This window comes from Odontesthes bonariensis, chromosome 2 (assembly GCF_027942865.1).
Source record: "Odontesthes bonariensis isolate fOdoBon6 chromosome 2, fOdoBon6.hap1, whole genome shotgun sequence".
NCBI classification, from domain to species: domain Eukaryota; kingdom Metazoa; phylum Chordata; class Actinopteri; order Atheriniformes; family Atherinopsidae; genus Odontesthes; species Odontesthes bonariensis.
The window spans coordinates 31,226,339-31,245,922 of NC_134507.1; the positions used below are offsets into that span (position 1 = coordinate 31,226,339).

At 47.4% G+C, this 19,584-nt stretch overlaps 1 protein-coding gene across 1 annotated transcript in view; it reads right to left on the minus strand.

Annotated features, from left to right (window-relative positions):
* LOC142397737 (TBC1 domain family member 12-like) overlaps positions 1-16,825 on the minus strand; it is a 32,322-nt gene extending 15,497 nt beyond the window's left edge. Inside the window, exons 1-2 of the mRNA XM_075481324.1 lie at positions 15,159-16,825; positions 3,755-3,890 (exon numbers count right to left, since the gene is read on the minus strand). Of these exons, the coding sequence (XP_075337439.1) occupies positions 3,755-3,890; positions 15,159-16,501 (1,479 nt within the window). The 5' untranslated portion in view covers positions 16,502-16,825. The remainder of the gene's footprint in view (positions 1-3,754; positions 3,891-15,158) is intronic.
* Between the last annotated feature and the right edge of the window lie 2,759 nt (positions 16,826-19,584).

Below are 19,584 nucleotides of genomic sequence, written 5' to 3' on the forward strand. Positions count from 1 at the left end.
GGTGTTTACTGCTCGGAAGCAGGGGACTGCTCGGTCTGCTCTTCGGTCTGCACAGTTTTACATTGGACGCATTGATATCAAGGGAGGCAAAAATAGCGCCAAGCGAAGTGAGGTCTGACTTTTCCTGGACAACATTTTGTGATGCAAATGTATTACTCTTTTGAATGGATATTTTTTTGAGAAGCAAAACACTTTATTTTTTTGACCCCAGCCAACTAGCCGGACTACCTTCATGGAACGCAAAACGAGGCTGGAACTCGGCTCACAGGACGCAGCGGGGGGTAAGAAAATGTTCATAAATGATATTGCTATATGGGATGTCATACAGCTTCATGTCAAAAGAGGTGAACTATCCCTTTAAGTCTGGAGTTCCCAAACTCCCAAACTAAAGACTGGAGTTCCCAAACTAAAGTAAAGTCTGGAGCTCCCAAACTAAAGTAAAGTCTGGAGTTCCCAAACTAAAGTCTGAAGCTCCCAAACTAAAGTCTGGAGCTCCCAAACTAAAGTAAAGTCTGGAGCTCCCAAACTAAAGTAAAGTCTGGAGCTCCCAAACTAAAGTAAAGTCTGGAGTTCCCAAACTAAAGTCTGAAGCTCCCAAACTAAAGTCTGGAGCTCCCAAACTAATGTCTGGAGTTTCCAAACTCCCAAACTAAAGACTGGAGTTCCCAAACTTAAGTCTGGAGTTCCCAAACTCCCAAACTAAAGACTGGAGCTCCTAAACTAAAGTCTGGAGCTCCCAAACTAAAGTCTGGAGTTCCCAAACTCCCAAACTAAAGTCTGGAGTTCCCAAACTCCCAAACTAAAGTCTGGAGCTCCCAAACTAATGTCTGGAGTTCCCAAACTAAAGTCTGTAGCTCCCAAACTAAAGTCTGGAGATCCCAAACTCCAAAACTAAAGTCTGGAGTTCCCAAACTAAAGTCTGGAGCACCCAAACTCCCAAACTAAAGTCTGTAGCTCCCAAACTAAAGTCTGGAGCTCCCAAACTAATGTCTGGAGTTCCCAAACTAAAGTCTGTAGCTCCCAAACTCCCAAACTAAAGTCTGTAGCTCCCAAACTAAAGTCTGGAGATCCCAAACTAAAGTCTGGAGATCCCAAACTAAAGTATGGGAACACATAAAGGATCAAATCGTAACGGTTGATAATAAGCATGACAACAGATGATCACAATTCCAGTTGGGATCACTGTCTTGGCAGTAATCCCTGAAAAACAGCATTTAAGTGAAGTCTGGCCTCCTCCTCTTTTCTCCCTCTTTTCTCCCTCCTCCTCTTTCCTCCCTCCTCCTATTTTCTCCCTCCTCCTCTTTTCTCCCTCCACAGCTTTGTCTGACGTGTCGCCCAGCTTAAGCCAGACCACATCTGGCGGCTCTCTTCCTGATGAATCATCCGACTCTGGCTGCCGTCATGTGATCAGAGCGAGCACAGAGGCCGGCAGCCGTCCCACACTGAGCCGTCAGCAGACCGTCAGCACCCAACAGGAAGGTCAGCGGTCACCAGAGGGCCCCGCTGCCTTGCTCAGGGGCACCTCAGCGGGACTAAGACAACTCAGCTTAACCTCCTGCGTGTGACCCGGCTGCTGTCTGTCACTTTTAACTGGATGACAGATGTGGAAGTGAAACCATTTCCACTGTGCAACTACCTCTGTGAGAAGCCAACGCAAAGCAGCAACCACTGAGGCATGGAAGTGGGAGCTGTGTGTGGACGTTGCTTAGCGACCACATAAACTCACAGTTAATCCATTTTACAGGCTCAGCCCAGCCACCATGCTCCATGTAAACAGATGCAAGCTAACAGCATTAGCGGTGTCTGCAGCGTCGGACCAGGAAACACACATCAGCCCGACCAATCAGCTTGATGCACAATGTTTACAATGTTGTTCGAGCTCCTGACTGATAAAAAAAGTGGAAGAAAAACCCACAGCAGACCTCTTTAAATGCCTTATTGTGTCCAATGAGAGAACAAAGACATTCAGACTCCTGAGACACTGAGCATCTTCAGAGGAATGTGTTTCTGAACCATTCAGGCAGGAAAAAGGCTCTACAAAAGGCTCTAAAAAAGAAAATACAGTAAATTCCTGGTTCGGCCTTCATTTCTTTGCTTTATTTGGCCTCCAAGCAGATTCTGGCTGCTTGCAATCTTTTAAAGTGGTCTTGATCAATAGTTCTCCAGCTTTCTGAAAGTCTTTTAAAGTTTTTTATTTGGATATTATGCTGTTTTTGTTGCTTTTATTGATTTGCATAAAGATTTGAATAAGAAAATGTAAATGTAAACTTTTAGGAATAAAAACTCACTTTTTGCCTGTTAAAAAATAAAATCTCATGGAACTGGACAAGTGGAGCTTCCAGTTTTGTGTTGTGTCCTGATCAACAGTTCTCCAGCTTCCTGAAGGTTTTTCAGAGTTTTTCTTTGGACATTTTTCTGCTTTTTCATTCATTTTCAGTTTTTCTCTGTTAAGCCACTTAACTCTGAGCTATGACCCATTCAGGCAGGAAAAAGGTTCCTAACTCAAGGGATGAGCCAGTGTTATGTCCACACAGAACAGACAACTTAGCAAAGAAGCCATTTTAAACTGGATCTTTAGGCACTTTGTTCCCAGCAGCCTGTCACAGAGACACATCATTTGTTCCCATTTCTTTAGCTGCATGTGTGAAAAACAGCAAAGATAACACAGTCTGACAAACAGAAAACAGGATTTCTGCAGCAACAAGGTGATTCCCAAAGAGCTGTTAGCTGAAAACTTGGCTTATCTCAGCATGGTGTGCAGTGTGTCCTTAAAACATTTGAGGAAGTGGAGGACAAAAGAAGAAGCGTCAGGCCTAAAGAACTATCTCCAGCAGATGAACAGGATCTGAAAGTGATGTCCTTAAGAAAGAGGAAAAAATCCAGCAAAGACCTGACACAGGAGCTGAGAGATGCATCTGGACCTTCAGCTGATCCATCAGCTGTTGGCCCAAGCCTCATCAGAAATGGGCTCCATGGAAGGGTGGCTGTCAAGAAGCCGTTCTTAAGGAAGGGAAACAGGGAGAAAAGGCTGAGCTGTGCCAAAGGACACAAGAAGTGGACTGAAAATCAGGGGCAGCAGGTCTGATGGAGGGATGAATCCTCCCCAGAGCCCGGAGCTCAACATTACTGAAGCAGTGTGGGATCATGTTGGCAGAGAACGCAACAAAAGGCAGCCCACATCCAAAAAGAGCTTTGGGATGTCCTTCAAGAAGCCTGGAGAACTGTTCCTGAAGACTCCTTAAAGAAAGGACAGAAAGCTGGTCTGAGAGGGTTCAGGCTGTGTTGGAGGAGAAAGGAGCTCAGAGCACATATTCACCTTAAAGCTGCTCAGAACTGAACTTACTCTGGTTCTGCCTCAGATTCTGGGTTTATGTTCATGTTGGAACAGGTTTCAGTGAATCAGCTGCTTCCTGTTTTACTGAAAATAAATAAAGAAATGAAGCTGGATGAAGACCTTTGGACAGAACTGTATAAACTAGATGAATAAAAGCTAAAGAATCTTTACTCAGAGGTTATTTGTTATCTGTTAAACATGAACAACAACAACCAGGTAACAGTGATCAGACTTCTTCTTCTCTGATCTGAAATAAATCAACCTCCTGACCTCTACCTCTGCTTCATAAAACCATGTGCTCGGCCTGGGTTCAGCCTGTTTTTTTGTGGTTGAAATCATTACATTTTGGATTCATCAGCCTGTGATCAGGGGCCACATGTGAGTCAGAGGTGTCTGAATCTGTGTGTTTAAAGAGCCAACCTGCTGTGTGCACAGCGTGGCGCCCAGGTCGCCGCTCTGGTCGCCCTCTCTGGCCGCCGTCTTGCCAAACAGTCGCCACCCTGATGCATTGTGGGAAGCTGCTTTGGGCTCTTTGGATTTCCTAGAAAACAGGCTCCTGAAAGAAAGAAAGACAGAAAGGAAGGTTGTTGTTATCTCTGCTGAGCGGGAACTCTTCTTCTATCTTTTTTAGAAAATGCAGCTTCCCGTTAGCGGCTTCGCTGACTTCGCTTTATTTCAAGGATACTCAAAAATCGCTGAGAAGATAAAATCTTCATTGAATACTTAAGGAAACAGCGAAACCTTCACTACTAGCCTAGTGAAAAATGACTAAATAATTATTTTAACATATTAATATTTAGGCTACTGCCATTTGTAGAGCCTAACACAGACCGTCTATTGTACCCCAGCATGTAGAACAAAAGGTACATATTAGGGGTGGAACGGTACAAAAAACTCACGGTTCGGTACGTACCTCGGAACGGACCCTACGGTTCGGTACATTTTCGGTACAGTGCCGAAGGAGGAGTGTAGCGAGGTTCGAGCACATGGAATAGATATCTGAATCCTGCCTCTTCTACAGTGGAATATGGGCGCATAGCAGATGCGATGTAAATTCCAATTGCTTCGGTAATTTTTTTTGCTCTGCATGTATTCGTATCCAGGGGTTGCGGGTGAAACCTTTCTGGACTTCCTCAGAATCAGAACCACATTATGGAGTTCTGTCCAGGAAAATCCAAAGCCAGTTATTAAGAGTGGGACCCGTAAAATACAGCGAATAGACTTCAGTTCCTGAATATTTCCTGTCCTACGATTCATTTTCTCACATTTGAAACGTTATTTTTGTCAGGAAAAATCCAGTAAAACCAGTAAAAATGTCAGTTTCCAGTAGAAACTGAGGAGGAAAAGCGGTCAGACTTTAAGCTGTGAGCTCATCCTGATTGTGCAGCTGCAGCAGGTTTTTTTGCAGTTCTGTTGGTGGAAAACAAAAAAAAAGCTGCCGGATCGACAGTTTTGCATTCGCTGCAGCTGAAGTCCAGTTTCTGGTCGGCTGGGGGGGAGACGAAGGGCGGAGGAGGGAGAGGAAGTGGAGGTTTCACCAGGGGGAAGTGGAGGTGAAAAGAAGAAGCAAACGCACCAACGCTGAACCCCAACACAGTTTCTCCTCCGTCTGAGCAACAGAACCAGCCGCAAAACCAGCAGCAAAACCTCACATTTATGGAGCGAATGCATCCAAAAACCAAGAAGAAACGCTAAAAGAAACCTTTTTATTCTCGTTTTAGGGTCAAAACAACTAAAACTCTGCAGCTTGTGAGATGTGAGCGGGAAAAAAAGGATGAAAACAACCCGACTTCTGTTTGAAGCCAGGTACTTTTACAGAAAGTTCTCCTGCTTTGGAGAATAAAGCCAAAGCTGAACGGGCAGCAGCTGTGGTGCAACAAGTGAAAGAAGACAGAAATAGAAAAGGGGAAGCTGAGCTCGGTTTGTCTCACTTTACTGGAAAGTGCTGCTCATCAGCTCCTATCTGTCGTGGTGTTGAACATGCAAAGTAAAAGCACCAAAAGTACCAGGCTGTAGTTTGGTGTGGGTAACATCCACCTGTTCCTGGGAGCAGCAGCACCAGGCTGTAGTTTGGTGTGGGTAACATCCACCTGTTCCTGGGATCAGCAGCAGCACCAGGCTGTAGTTTGGTGTGGGTAACATCCAACTGTTCCTGGGATCAGCAGCACCAGGCTGTAGTTTGGTGTGGGTTACATCCAACTGTTCCTGGGAGCATCAGCAGCACCAGGCTGTAGTTTGGTGTGGGTTACATCCAACTGTTCCTGGGAGCATCAGCACCAGGCTGTAGTTTTGTGTGGGTAACATCCACCTGTTCCTGGGAGCAGCAGCAGCACCAGGCTGTAGTTTGGTGTGGGTTACATCCACCTGTTCCTGGGATCAGCAGCACCAGGCTGTAGTTTGGTGTGGGTAACATCCACCTGTTCCTGGGAGCAGCAGCACCAGGCTGTAGTTTGGTGTGGGTAACATCCACCTGTTCCTGGGAGCAGCAGCACCAGGCTGTAGTTTGGTGTGGGTAACATCCACCTGTTCCTGGGAGCAGCAGCACCAGGCTGTAGTTTGGTGTGGGTTACATCCAACTGTTCCTGGGATCAGCAGCAGCACCAGGCTGTAGTTTGGTGTGGGTAACATCCAACTGTTCCTGGGAGCAGCAGCACCAGGCTGTAGTTTGGTGTGGGTAACATCCAACTGTTCCTGGGAGCAGCAGCACCAGGCTGTAGTTTAGTGTGGGTTACATCCACCTGTTCCTGGGATCAGCAGCACCAGGCTGTAGTTTGGTGTGGGTAACATCCAACTGTTCCTGGGATCAGCAGCACCAGGCTGTAGTTTGGTGTGGGTAACATCCACCTGTTCCTGGGAGCAGCAGCACCAGGCTGTAGTTTGGTGTGGGTAACATCCAACTGTTCCTGGGATCAGCAGCACCAGGCTGTAGTTTGGTGTGGGTAACATCCAACTGTTCCTGGGAGCAGCAGCACCAGGCTGTAGTTTGGTGTGGGTTACATCCACCTGTTCCTGGGAGCAGCAGCACCAGGCTGTAGTTTGGTGTGGGTAACATCCACCTGTTCCTGGGAGCAGCAGCACCAGGCTGTAGTTTGGTGTGGGTAACATCCAACTGTTCCTGGGATCAGCAGCACCAGGCTGTAGTTTGGTGTGGGTAACATCCAACTGTTCCTGGGAGCAGCAGCACCAGGCTGTAGTTTTGTGTGGGTAACATCCAACTGTTCCTGGGAGCAGCAGCACCAGGCTGTAGTTTGGTGTGGGTAACATCCACCTGTTCCTGGGAGCATCAGCACCAGGCTGTAGTTTGGTGTGGGTTACATCCACCTGTTCCTGGGAGCAGCAGCACCAGGCTGTAGTTTGGTGTGGGTAACATCCACCTGTTCCTGGGAGCAGCAGCACCAGGCTGTAGTTTGGTGTGGGTTACATCCAACTGTTCCTGGGAGCAGCAGCACCAGGCTGTAGTTTTGTGTGGGTAACATCCAACTGTTCCTGGGATCAGCATTAGCACCAGGCTGTAGTTTAGTGTGGGTTACATCCAACTGTTCCTGGGAGCAGCAGCAGCACCAGGTTGTAGTTTTGTGTGGGTAACATCCAACTGTTCCAGGGAGCAGCAGCAGTACCAGGCTGTAGTTAGGTGTGGGTAACATCCACCTGTTCCTGGGAGCAGCAGCACCAGGCTGTAGTTTGGTGTGGGTGACATCCAACTGTTCCTGGGATCAGCAGCACCAGGCTGTAGTTTGGTGTGGGTGACATCCAACTGTTCCTGGGATCATCAGCAGCACCAGGCTGTAGTTTGGTGTGGGTAACATCCAACTGTTCCTGGGAGCAGCAGCACCAGGCTGTAGTTTTGTGTGGGTAACATCCAACTGTTCCTGGGAGCAGCAGCACCAGACTGTAGTTTTGTGTGGGTAACATCCAACTGTTCCTGGGAGCAGCAGCACCAGGCTGTAGTTTGGTGTGGGTGACATACAACTGTTCCTGGGAGCAGCAGCAGCACCAGGCTGTAGTTTGGTGTGGGTAACATCCACCTGTTCCTGGGAGCATCAGCAGCACCAGGCTGTAGTTTGGTGTGGGTAACATCCAACTGTTCCTGGGAGCATCAGCACCAGGCTGTAGTTTGGTGTGGGTAACATCCAACTGTTCCTGGGATCAGCAGCACCAGGCTGTAGTTTGGTGTGGGTAACATCCAACTGTTCCTGGGAGCAGCAGCACCAGGCTGTAGTTTGGTGTGGGTTACATCCACCTGTTCCTGGGAGCAGCAGCACCAGGCTGTAGTTTGGTGTGGGTAACATCCACCTGTTCCTGGGAGCAGCAGCACCAGGCTGTAGTTTGGTGTGGGTAACATCCAACTGTTCCTGGGATCAGCAGCACCAGGCTGTAGTTTGGTGTGGGTAACATCCAACTGTTCCTGGGAGCAGCAGCACCAGGCTGTAGTTTTGTGTGGGTAACATCCAACTGTTCCTGGGAGCAGCAGCACCAGGCTGTAGTTTGGTGTGGGTAACATCCACCTGTTCCTGGGAGCATCAGCACCAGGCTGTAGTTTGGTGTGGGTTACATCCACCTGTTCCTGGGAGCAGCAGCACCAGGCTGTAGTTTGGTGTGGGTAACATCCACCTGTTCCTGGGAGCAGCAGCACCAGGCTGTAGTTTGGTGTGGGTTACATCCAACTGTTCCTGGGAGCAGCAGCACCAGGCTGTAGTTTTGTGAGGGTAACATCCAACTGTTCCTGGGATCAGCATTAGCACCAGGCTGTAGTTTAGTGTGGGTTACATCCAACTGTTCCTGGGAGCAGCAGCAGCACCAGGTTGTAGTTTTGTGTGGGTAACATCCAACTGTTCCAGGGAGCAGCAGCAGTACCAGGCTGTAGTTAGGTGTGGGTAACATCCACCTGTTCCTGGGAGCAGCAGCACCAGGCTGTAGTTTGGTGTGGGTGACATCCAACTGTTCCTGGGATCAGCAGCACCAGGCTGTAGTTTGGTGTGGGTGACATCCAACTGTTCCTGGGATCATCAGCAGCACCAGGCTGTAGTTTGGTGTGGGTAACATCCAACTGTTCCTGGGAGCATCAGCACCAGGCTGTAGTTTGGTGTGGGTTACATCCAACTGTTCCTGGGAGCAGCAGCACCAGGCTGTAGTTTGGTGTGGGTAACATCCACCTGTTCCTGGGATCAGCAGCACCAGGCTGTAGTTTGGTGTGGGTAACATCCACCTGTTCCTGGGAGCAGCAGCACCAGGCTGTAGTTTGGTGTGGGTTACATCCACCTGTTCCTGGGATCAGCAGCAGCACCAGGCTGTAGTTTGGTGTGGGTTACATCCACCTGTTCCTGGGAGCAGCAGCACCAGGCTGTAGTTTGGTGTGGGTAACATCCACCTGTTCCTGGGAGCAGCAGCACCAGGCTGTAGTTTGGTGTGGGTAACATCCACCTGTTCCTGGGATCAGCAGCACCAGGCTGTAGTTTGGTGTGGGTAACATCCAACTGTTCCTGGGAGCAGCAGCACCAGGCTGTAGTTTGGTGTGGGTAACATCCAACTGTTCCTGGGATCAGCAGCAGCACCAGGCTGTAGTTTGGTGTGGGTTACATCCACCTGTTCCTGGGAGCAGCAGCACCAGGCTGTAGTTTGGTGTGGGTAACATCCACCTGTTCCTGGGATCAGCAGCAGCACCAGGCTGTAGTTTGGTGTGGGTTACATCCACCTGTTCCTGGGAGCAGCAGCACCAGGCTGTAGTTTGGTGTGGGTAACATCCACCTGTTCCTGGGATCAGCAGCAGCACCAGGCTGTAGTTTGGTGTGGGTTACATCCACCTGTTCCTGGGAGCAGCAGCACCAGGCTGTAGTTTGGTGTGGGTAACATCCACCTGTTCCTGGGAGCAGCAGCACCAGGCTGTAGTTTGGTGTGGGTAACATCCACCTGTTCCTGGGATCAGCAGCACCAGGCTGTAGTTTGGTGTGGGTAACATCCAACTGTTCCTGGGAGCAGCAGCACCAGGCTGTAGTTTGGTGTGGGTGACATCCAACTGTTCCTGGGAGCAGCAGCACCAGGCTGTAGTTTGGTGTGGGTAACATCCAACTGTTCCTGGGAGCAGCAGCACCAGTCTGTAGTTTGGTGTGGGTAACATCCAACTGTTCCTGGGATCAGCAGCAGCACCAGGCTGTAGTTTGGTGTGGGTAACATCCAACTGTTCCTGGGAGCAGCAGCACCAGTCTGTAGTTTGGTGTGGGTGACATCCAACTGTTCCTGGGAGCAGCAGCACCAGGCTGTAGTTTGGTGTGGGTAACATCCACCTGTTCCTGGGAGCAGCAGCACCAGTCTGTAGTTTGGTGTGGGTGACATCCACCTGTTCCTGGGAGCAGCAGCACCAGGCTGTAGTTTGGTGTGGGTAACATCCAACTGTTCCTGGGATCAGCAGCAGCACCAGGCTGTAGTTTGGTGTGGGTAACATCCACCTGTTCCTGGGAGCAGCAGCACCAGGCTGTAGTTTGGTGTGGGTAACATCCAACTGTTCCTGGGAGCAGCAGCACATTGTGTGCCATCACACCCACAGGACAGGATCTGTGTAAATAATTAACCACAGAGGTGGTGAGGGCTCGTTAACTCCTTGAATTATTAAAATCCTTCCAGCCAGTTCTAAATGCTACGGAAGCTTATTGCATTCACTTAAAAAAAAAAAAAAAAAAAAAAAAAAATCAGTTTTTTCTTTCCAATTTATTTTTGGGTTTGTTTTTCGGGGTAATTCTTTTTCTGTTTTTCTGGCTATTTTTTTTCTGTTTTTCGTGGTCATTTTTTTCGGAAATATCGAGATACTTTGAAATCCCGCGAGATTATCCAGCCTTTAAGTGTTTCCGGTGGATCCAATATTTTCAGCAGTCTCCTGATCGTCTCTTGAGTCACCACATAGCCAGCCTGAATGCATTTCAGATGCATCATCTTATATCCATGGAGCATGCCATAAATGTCCAGTTGATCCTGGAGAAACATTGCTATGTCTAGGAGATCTGAATGGGCTTTCCTTCTGAACAACCGCAAAGTCTTCAGGTGCCTGCGTAAAGTCTTAAACCCAGGTCAAAGTAAAACTTGATTAAACTAAACAAACCAGTCATGTTTGCCTCCATTAAATCGAGCCCTCATAAAGGAATGAATGCGTTGATTGTTGTTTCTAAACTAAAGAAAAAAATTACCCCGCAAAACAGAAAAAAATGACCCCAGAAGACAAACCAAAAAATAAATTAGACAGAAAAACAGAAAAAATTACCCCGAAAAACAAACCAAAAAATAAATTAGACAGAAAAACCGGAGTTATTTATTTATTTATTTATTTATTTTATTTTATTTTATTTTTTTAAGTGAATGCAATACGCTTCCGTAAAATGCAACAGGAGCAGCAGGAAGCTCAAACTAAAAGTTGGGTCAGACTGAAGAAGCATTCCTGATTGTGTTTGTTCTGTTCGGGTCATGTGACCCTGCCTGACGGGCTGGCAGCTTGGCCTCCTTCCAGCAGAGCGGTTTCCTGCTCCGTCTGTCTGGATTCCTCTGAGACGCCGTGACATTGAAGCCAGCTGCCGAGGATCGCCTCCAAACCAAAACCAAGACGCTCTCAGGCAGGAACGTTCCTCCACCTGCCGGTGGGAAAACATCCACCCAGGCGGCTCTGAGCTCTGAGCTGCACACCTCCTGCACTGAACTCTGACTCGGTGCCGTTTGCACTCCTGCAGGAGTGATGTCAGCGCATTTAAAGTGAGAAAACATGGATGAACCCTCCCCTGAAGAAAAGGAAATTCATGAGAAAGAAGCTTAAACACACACAGCCAGAGCTGCCTTTACAAAGCAACCACCTTCCAAATCTGATAAAATCATCTGAAAGTCTGAACCGTCACTGAAACACAGATGTTTGTCTACAGATGTTTGAACACTGAATCTGCCTGCAGATGCTGCAGCAGTGACACCACAACCGTAGGCAGTAAACCAAGGCCACAACCTTACTGCCTAAAACTGTTAACTGATAACATCTCACAGCTCCAAACACCGATGTGTCTCTTTATCTGATATTTCCTGCTCAGACTCCTCACTGTCCTGAAGAGGAGATTCACTTCTGCTCTCCTCAGAAACTCTAAAAAACTACCCAGAATGCCGTTTTCACACCTGACACACAAACAAAGACTGTCCTTAATGGACATTTAAAGACGATATCAGATCCTAAGTTTGAGGCTTTTCTTCGTGTCAACAAGCTCGTTCACAGCTGGCTCGAGGACCGAGCACTTTCCTCTGAGAGGGGAGCGGCTCGGTGTACGATAGGAAGAGGACCGAGCACTTTCCTCTGCTACAGGCAGCAGCTTCAGGCCCTCCAGGGCAGCAGCTTCAGGCCCTCCAGGGCAGCAGCTTCAGGCCCTCCAGGGCAGCAGCTTCAGGCCCTACAGGGCAGCAGCTTCAGGCCCTCCAGGGGCAGCAGCTTCAGGCCCTACAGGGCAGCAGCTTCAGGCCCTCCAGGGGCAGCAGCTTCAGGCCCTACAGGGCAGCAGCTTCAGGCCCTCCAGGGGCAGCAGCTTCAGGCCCTCCAGGGGCAGCAGCTTCAGGCCCTCCAGGGGCAGCAGCTTCAGGCCCTACGGGGCAGCAGCTTCAGGCCCTACAGGGGCAGCAGCTTCAGGCCCTCCAGGGGCAGCAGCTTCAGGCCCTCCAGGGCAGCAGCTTCAGGCCCTACGGGGCAGCAGCTTCAGGCCCTACAGGGGCAGCAGCTTCAGGCTCTCCATGGCAGCAGTTCATCAGATGCAGGCTTTTAAACAGCTATGTTCATCAGATGCAGGCCTTTATACAGCCATGTTCATCAATCAGAGCTCTTAGATCCAAGGACTCAGGTCGGCTGGTCCAGTCCAGAGTCCAGACTAAACATGGAGAAGCAGCATTTAGCTGTTATGCTGCAAACAAGTGGAACAAACTGCCAGTGGAGATTAAACTTTCACCAAATGGAGACATTTTTAAATCCAGGTTAAAGACATTTCTTTTCTCATGTGTCTATAAATGAAATCTGCACGATATCTTTGAATTTTTCTGGACTGTTGCTTGTTTTTAAATTCATTTAAATTATTTTATTTGTTTCTCTTTATATTCTTTTATATATTTTTAATGCTTCTTACACTCCCTGCTGCAATGCTTTTATTTTATGTGAAGCACTTTGAACTGTTTTGTACATGAAATGTGCTACAAATAAATTTGATTTGATTTGATATAACCTTCACAAATCCCCAAAAAACAGGCACGAGGAGGAAACCAAAGCTGAGACGGCGGCATCGTTTTCAGTGGCAGGAAAACATGGAGCAGTCCTGACTGATGACCCTTTCCAGAGGCCGGGAATCAGAAATCAACCTGAGAAGCATGGACGGATCAGGCTGTGGGTCCATGAATTGTGGTGGTTTGGAAGTATAAAATCACTTAAATAACACGATGAAATGTGGAAATCTTCGCTTCTGTGCGGTTACCGTTAACCTGCCTCATTAAACTGCGTTTATTCATGCAGAAAACGGGTTAGTTTTACATCCTCCGACCACCGAATGCTGGTGTTTTCACACCTTTCCTCCCTGGATCCTCGAGGCATCTGTTTCAAACAGGCAGCAACAGCCACTGAAATCGATGAAAACTGCAGCTCATCATTTTCAGTGCAGATTCAATAACGCCAGCCTCGCTGACTCATTGCTACGAGCTGCTCTTATTTAGCCTCCGATGGAGAGACTTCATGTTTATTTAACGTTTTCCCCAAGTGCCTCTGAGGTTGTTCAGACTGAACATGGGACGTTTTCCAGGCTGGAAAGTCAGCGTTTCATCAAGCCTTCCTTTTGGAAACATGGAAACAACTCTCAGGAGAGCTTTGAACCTTTATGGCGGTGAAAGACTAGAAGCAGAGAGCGTTCAGAGGTCCCACGATGATCAGGAAGCGTGAAAAGGGCTAAAGAGGCAGGTGGGTTCTTCAGTCACAGACCCATAACCAAATAGCTTCAAATCACACTAAATCAGAAACAACTGGTCAGTATGACACAGTTCATGTACCAAAAAAGATCAAATCTCTGCTTGTAGTTTTACCTACAGAAATGACTTGGTTTGACAGCTTAACAAAGACACCATGTCGGGTCAAAACAGCAACAAAAACCTCAACGTTGCTCCAGAAGATGCATCATTTCCTCATAATCAACCCGCGACTCGTCTAAATAAACATTTGTGACTTAGAAACTAGAAAAACAAATCCTCAGAATCTCACAGGACACACCGAAAACAAAACAACCCCAAATAAAACCAAATAAAAACCAATTTGTCACGTCTGCAGAAGCCATCCAGATGCGGAACGAGCGGCAGATGCTCTCTGCAGCTGGAGACTTAATGACAGTTAATAACATCCGGACCAGACCCAAGGTTACGAGTCCGGGGGGAGGACACGTGTCAGGGGGTGGAAACACAGCTTTTTACCGAGTTCAGGTTCTGTTTCACCGAGGCAGATCCAGCAGGTGACCTGAAAACCAGCTCATCTGGGCTCAATCTCACCTGGAGGCAGAGTATTGATCGTCTCCCATCTGATCTGTTTTGGCCTAAACTTAGCTTTAATGTTTCTGTTGAGCATCCATATCTACAGATTCATCATTTGGTTGGTGGTTAGACTGTTCTGATTAACTCATTTGGATCATAGGTTATAAATTTAATGCAGTGGTCTTTATTTGGGTCATGTCACCGTTTAGGTGCTGATAGCTTGAGGCTATAAAAGGGACAGTTTGCCTCTTTTGACATGAAGCTGTATGACATCCCATACTAGCAACATCATTTATGAACATTTTCTTACCCCCTGCTGCATCCTGTGAGCCGAGTTCCAGCCTCGTTTTGGTGTTGATGAAGGAAGTCCAGCTAGTTGGCTGGGGCCACAAAAATAAAGCGTTTTGCTTCTCAAAACAATATGCGTTCAAAAGAGTAATACATTTGCATCACAAAATGGTTCTCCAGGAAAAAGTCACACCTCACAATCGCTTGGCCCTATTTTCTCTCTCTTCGTATCACTGCCTGCTGTGTAGACCGTGCAGACCGAAGTGCAGACCGAGCAGCAAACACCGTAACAGGTGTGGCTGTCGGCAGGCTTTTCGATGTGATTCGATTCGATACACTTACATCATTTTCTGGGGGGGGGAAAAAAGAGTGTGATTTGACATGAATCGTCGCTGATTGGACATGTGGTCCAAGATCACATGTGGTCTGACCTTTGAACCGGAAGGACAACACAAGACAAACAGAAACAAACGAACACTTTATATAACATTTTTATTCACTAATTTATCACTGTTTTCTATAATGTGACCCCCTGGCATTGTATTGTATTATATTATATTATACTTTGTCGGGAAACGAAATATCGATATATATCGCAGTATCGATAAAATTGCTCAGCCCTCGTCGGCAGGCAGCAGCAGGCAGGCAGTGATACGAAGGTGGAGAAAATAGGGCCAAGCGATTATGAGGTCTGACTTTTTCCTGCACAACAATTTTGTGATGCAAATGTATTACTCTTTTGAACGCATATTGTTTTGAGAAGCAAAACGCTTTATATTTTAAACCCCAGTCAACTAGCCGGACTACCTTCATCAACACCAAAACGAGGCTGGAACTCGGCTCACAGGACGCAGCAGGGGGTAAGAAAATGTTTATAAGTGATGTTGCTGATATGGGATGTCATACAGCTTCATGTCAAAAGAGGCGAACTAGCCCTGTAAGGAGTGAGTGTTGGAAAAAATCTGCTTTGCTGAAGTTGAACCCTGAACATGTGCAGGAAGCTGGTGGTTTTCTGGGGTCTCGACCGTCTTACCTGGTGAAGAAATCAGCGATCCCGAACCTCTTTGGCATCAGCTTGAGGTCCGAGCCGTCGGCCTGCTCGGTCCGGTCCGGCAGCTTGTCCGGGGCGCTCTGCCTCCGACCCGCCTCCAAAACGCTCCGCAGGTCCTCTTCGTACCCCTCATCCTCAAAGTAGAAGCCCCCGTCCTCGTCGGGGGACAGCGGGGTGGCGTCGCAGCTGAGGGACACGGTGAGGTTGGGGTTAGTCCTCAGACTCTGCGGCCTGACTGGGAAGCAGAGGTCGGCGAAGTCCTCCTCGTCCTCCCCGGTGTTGGGCTCGGAGAGCGGCGGGCTGTCGCTGTTCGGATTGGACAGGGTGGACGGGCTGGGTGAGGGGGGTTTGGCACTTGATCCCGGGGTGGGGGGGTCTCTGGAGGAATCGAGGAAGGGAGGGAGCTCGGGAGCATCCTGCAGCGGGCAGTGGGGCACCGGCTGCCCGCTCAGACAGTGACCCCACCCGGGCTCCCTTTCTGTCCCCGAGCCCACATCAGAGTTTTTCTCCGCGGAACAGTCCGAGTCGGGCCACTCACGTGTTGTGCCGCTCACAACGTGCACATCCCCGTTGGCCAGAGTCGCGTCTCCACAGTCCACGTCGCACAAACCGAGTCTCTGACCCAGAAGCCGAGCAGCCAGCAGCTCCGTCTGTTTACAATCAGCGGTGTTCCCTCCAAGGCCGCCAAGAACCGGGCCGTCAGCGACCCCGTTGGGCATGTTTGCCCGGAGCTTCCCCGAACATGTCAGTCCATCCAGGGGGAGAGAAGTCCTGATGCAGCCCGGGGCAGCGCACTCCTCCCGGGTCTCTCCTTCCTCCGCTGGGAGCTGTTGCATCTGTCGGCCCGCCGCGGCTGAAACTAGACCCCCGAGCACAGCTGGACAGGAAGCGGCTGTAGTCCCCGCGAGGCCGGGCCCTCCTCCTCCCCCTCCTCCGCCTCCTTCCCCCTCGACCATCGGCGGCTCCTCCTGGCCGAGTGACTCAGTGAATCCGTTCAAGCCGCCACAAACCCCCGAAACCCCGTCGCTGTCAGCCAACTGTCCGGAGAGGCGGATCTCCGCTGCGACCAAACCCAACATTATCTCAGAGCTGCGGGGGGGCGGCTGCTCTGAGGTGTCTCTGTTTACATTCCTCCCGTTGCTGGCCACATAAGTGGGAGCCCCCCCCGCTTCCTGACCCCCACTGACACCGGCCAGCAGCGCTTTGCTGCGGTCTTTGAGTGCGGCGTGAGACGTGTTCCCGGCTCCTATCCCCGACCCCGCTTCCTCTTCGTTTTCGTTCCAGTCGACGGAAAACGACACTCCGTTCTCCTTCGTCGTTTCCATGACCACTCAGTCCGCCAAGCGCTCTCCGGCCCCGGGCGTAAATTCCTGCAACGAGTCCTCCGGCTCCGTTGGCCGAGCTCCGCAGCGGCAGGTTCTGTTGTTCTTGGAGGAAAGGGCTACCATTTTAGCCGGTTGATCCCTGAACGTTACCTAACCGTCACCGAACGTGACGGACTCATCTCAGTGTTCGAAATGTAAAAAATATATCCGCGTCAAGCGAAGTTGAGGCCGCCGCCGGGTGGAAGATTAATTAAATCCCTCAACGTTTAGCTTGTTGCAGTAGCGGCATTCCTGCCACAGTCTAGCGCCATCTTGAAAATTCCCCAACAATGACGTCATTCCTCTACCTCGCTCTCCAGTGTTTTGAATCGCTGGAGGGTTTCCAGGGACCCCTGCCGCTCAGTCTGTGTAATTGCACCCGGGACTTCGATGACCCCGTAAACAAAAACAACAGAATCTGACTTTTTACATAAAGAAACAACAAAAAAAGCACCTCAAGCATTTGGACATGTTTTTTTTTTATTTAACCCTCATACCTGATTTAAAACACAATTTATGTCCCCTTTTAAAACGACCTAAAAACATCATATGTTAATTTTTTTTTTCGAAGATCTTTTATTCCACTTCAATTCTAATCATACTACCAAGTTTTCAATTATTTTCAAAAATTTAACACTTTAAATACTGGTTTATATGATGTAAACGCCATTTTCTGTTAAAAAAAAAAAAAAAAAAAAAAAAAAACCTGCTATATTTTCAATATATAGAATGCAAAGTGGAATTGATGAGGGGGGATTATTATGGTCTGGGATATGTCAATGATTAGCAACAACATTGATTTTTGGGGATTTTTAATTTTTTGCTATGTCTGATTTAAAAAAACTCCTTAATTTCTGAAAAGGAACATTTTTGTCCCCTTTTAAAACAACCTGAAAACATATATTAATATTTTTTCCACTTTTTTTCCATAAATCTTTTATTCCACTTCAGTTCTGATCATAACCACCACGTTTTCAATTATATTCAAAAACTTAACCCTTTAAATGCCAATTTGAACTTTTAGCCCAAATTTTAAGCCTTTGGGTGCCAGTATTTTCAAAATATGGAATGCAAAGTGGAATTATTGAGTAGGGATGATTATGGTCTGGGATATGTCAATGATTAGCAACAACAATGATTTTTAGGGATTTTTAATTTTTATGTTATGCCTGATTTAAAAAAAAAAAGCTCCTTAATTTCTGAAAAGGGACATTTTTGTCCCCTTCTAAAATGATCCCCAAAATACCATATGTTCATATTTTTTTCCACTATTTTTTCATAAATCTTTTCTTCCACCTCAGTTCGAATAATAACCACCAAGTTTTCAATTATTTTCTTAAAAAAATAACCCTTTAAATACTGGTTTATATGAGGTAAACACCAATTTCTGTTAAAAAAAAACACACAAAAACTGCTGTATTTTCAATATATGCAGTGCAAAGTGAAATATTCTATGGGGGATTATTAGGTCTGGGATATGTCATTGATGAGCTACAACATCAGTTTTTAAAGCTTTTTAGTTTTTCTGCAATGGCAGATTACAGAAACGGCTCCCATAGTCATCCATTATAATGGACATTTATTGAGACATTTCTGCTGGCTGATCTAAAGCCGAGTCTAAAACTGAAGGCACCGCTGAACCACTTCCGTCTCCTGAAGATCACAAGAAGAGATCAAAAGGAGATCAAAGTGCAAAAAAGATTTAACTGTTTAAATGATCATCAAGCAGCATAATAATACGGTTGCATGTAACTTCCAAAATGAAACCAGAAACATTTAATTTCTTTACATCTGAGTGTGTATTGACCTAATTAGTCAGCTTCATAAGAGTGCAGCGCATTTATTTTGACCTCACCTGAACCCTGCTGAGTTTATTTTGACCTCAACTGAACCCAACTGAGCAGACTTTATGCTACCGGTTGTGAGCAGCTGAGCTGAGCTGAAGCGCCAGCAGCTCACAGACGATTGGCTGCTGGAGAATAAATGGACTCTGAAGATGATGGCAGGCGGAGGACGCGCTCATCTCACCCTCCTCCCAGCCGGCTAACTTTACGGGCAGCCACTTTCTTGCCATTCCTTTGTTTTCTCCTTGCGTTTGCTTTCATTTGGTCTGGTTGTGATGGACTGGAACAAAGCAGGATGTCATCTAACCTGTGACTCAGGTTAAGGTTGAAGAGGTTGCTGTAGAATGACCAGTTAGAGCCTCGAATTACTGCGTTAATAAAGCACCCACTGATCATCAAACTGGACCCTGAACGCATCATACTGACGGAACACCTGAGTGTCTTCAGCCAGAGGAGGCTTCAGCTGCACCGCGATAAGGACGGGAACAAGAAGTCCCTCCAAACATCTTTCTGCTCTGTTCAAACTAGGGCTGGGCAACGATTAACATGTTTAATCTAATTAATCACATGATTTCCCTGATTAATTAATCACATTTCTACGCAAAAATCCAAAAATGAATCCAAAAGTAATGTATAGCTTTTATCATTTAGTTTTATTTTAAATGTGCTGCCTTATGAATGAAAGTGCCATAACATTTGTTGTGCAAACACACTTTTAACATCAGCATCTTTCTGTAGTTTTTATGTAGAAGCCTCGCTCCACTGTCTGCTTCCTTGAATGACTTGCTGCTATCAGTTGTGTGTTTTGCCTTTAAGTGATATTTTAGACTGGAACTACTACGCTGAGAAGACAATTCAACTTGGCAGTGTTTACAGATGACTTTGGTTCTGTCGACTCCGCCGTCTGGAAGAACTTTAAAATGAAAATGGCCGATTAAAAGTTCCGTACCTTTCTCCATGTTTGGTGGATCCGCCGATTACTTTCTTTTCCGGTTCCACAGCAGACGGCAACAGACTTTTACAGAATAAAAGCCTCTGAGCAACATAGTTTTACAAAATAAAAGCCTGTGAAAGCCTCTGAGCAACAGAGTTTTACAATAAAAGCCTCTGAGCAACAGAGTTTTACAGAATAAAAGCCTGTGAGCAACAGAGTTTTACAGAATAAAAGCCTGTGAGCAACAGAGTTTTACAGAATAAAAG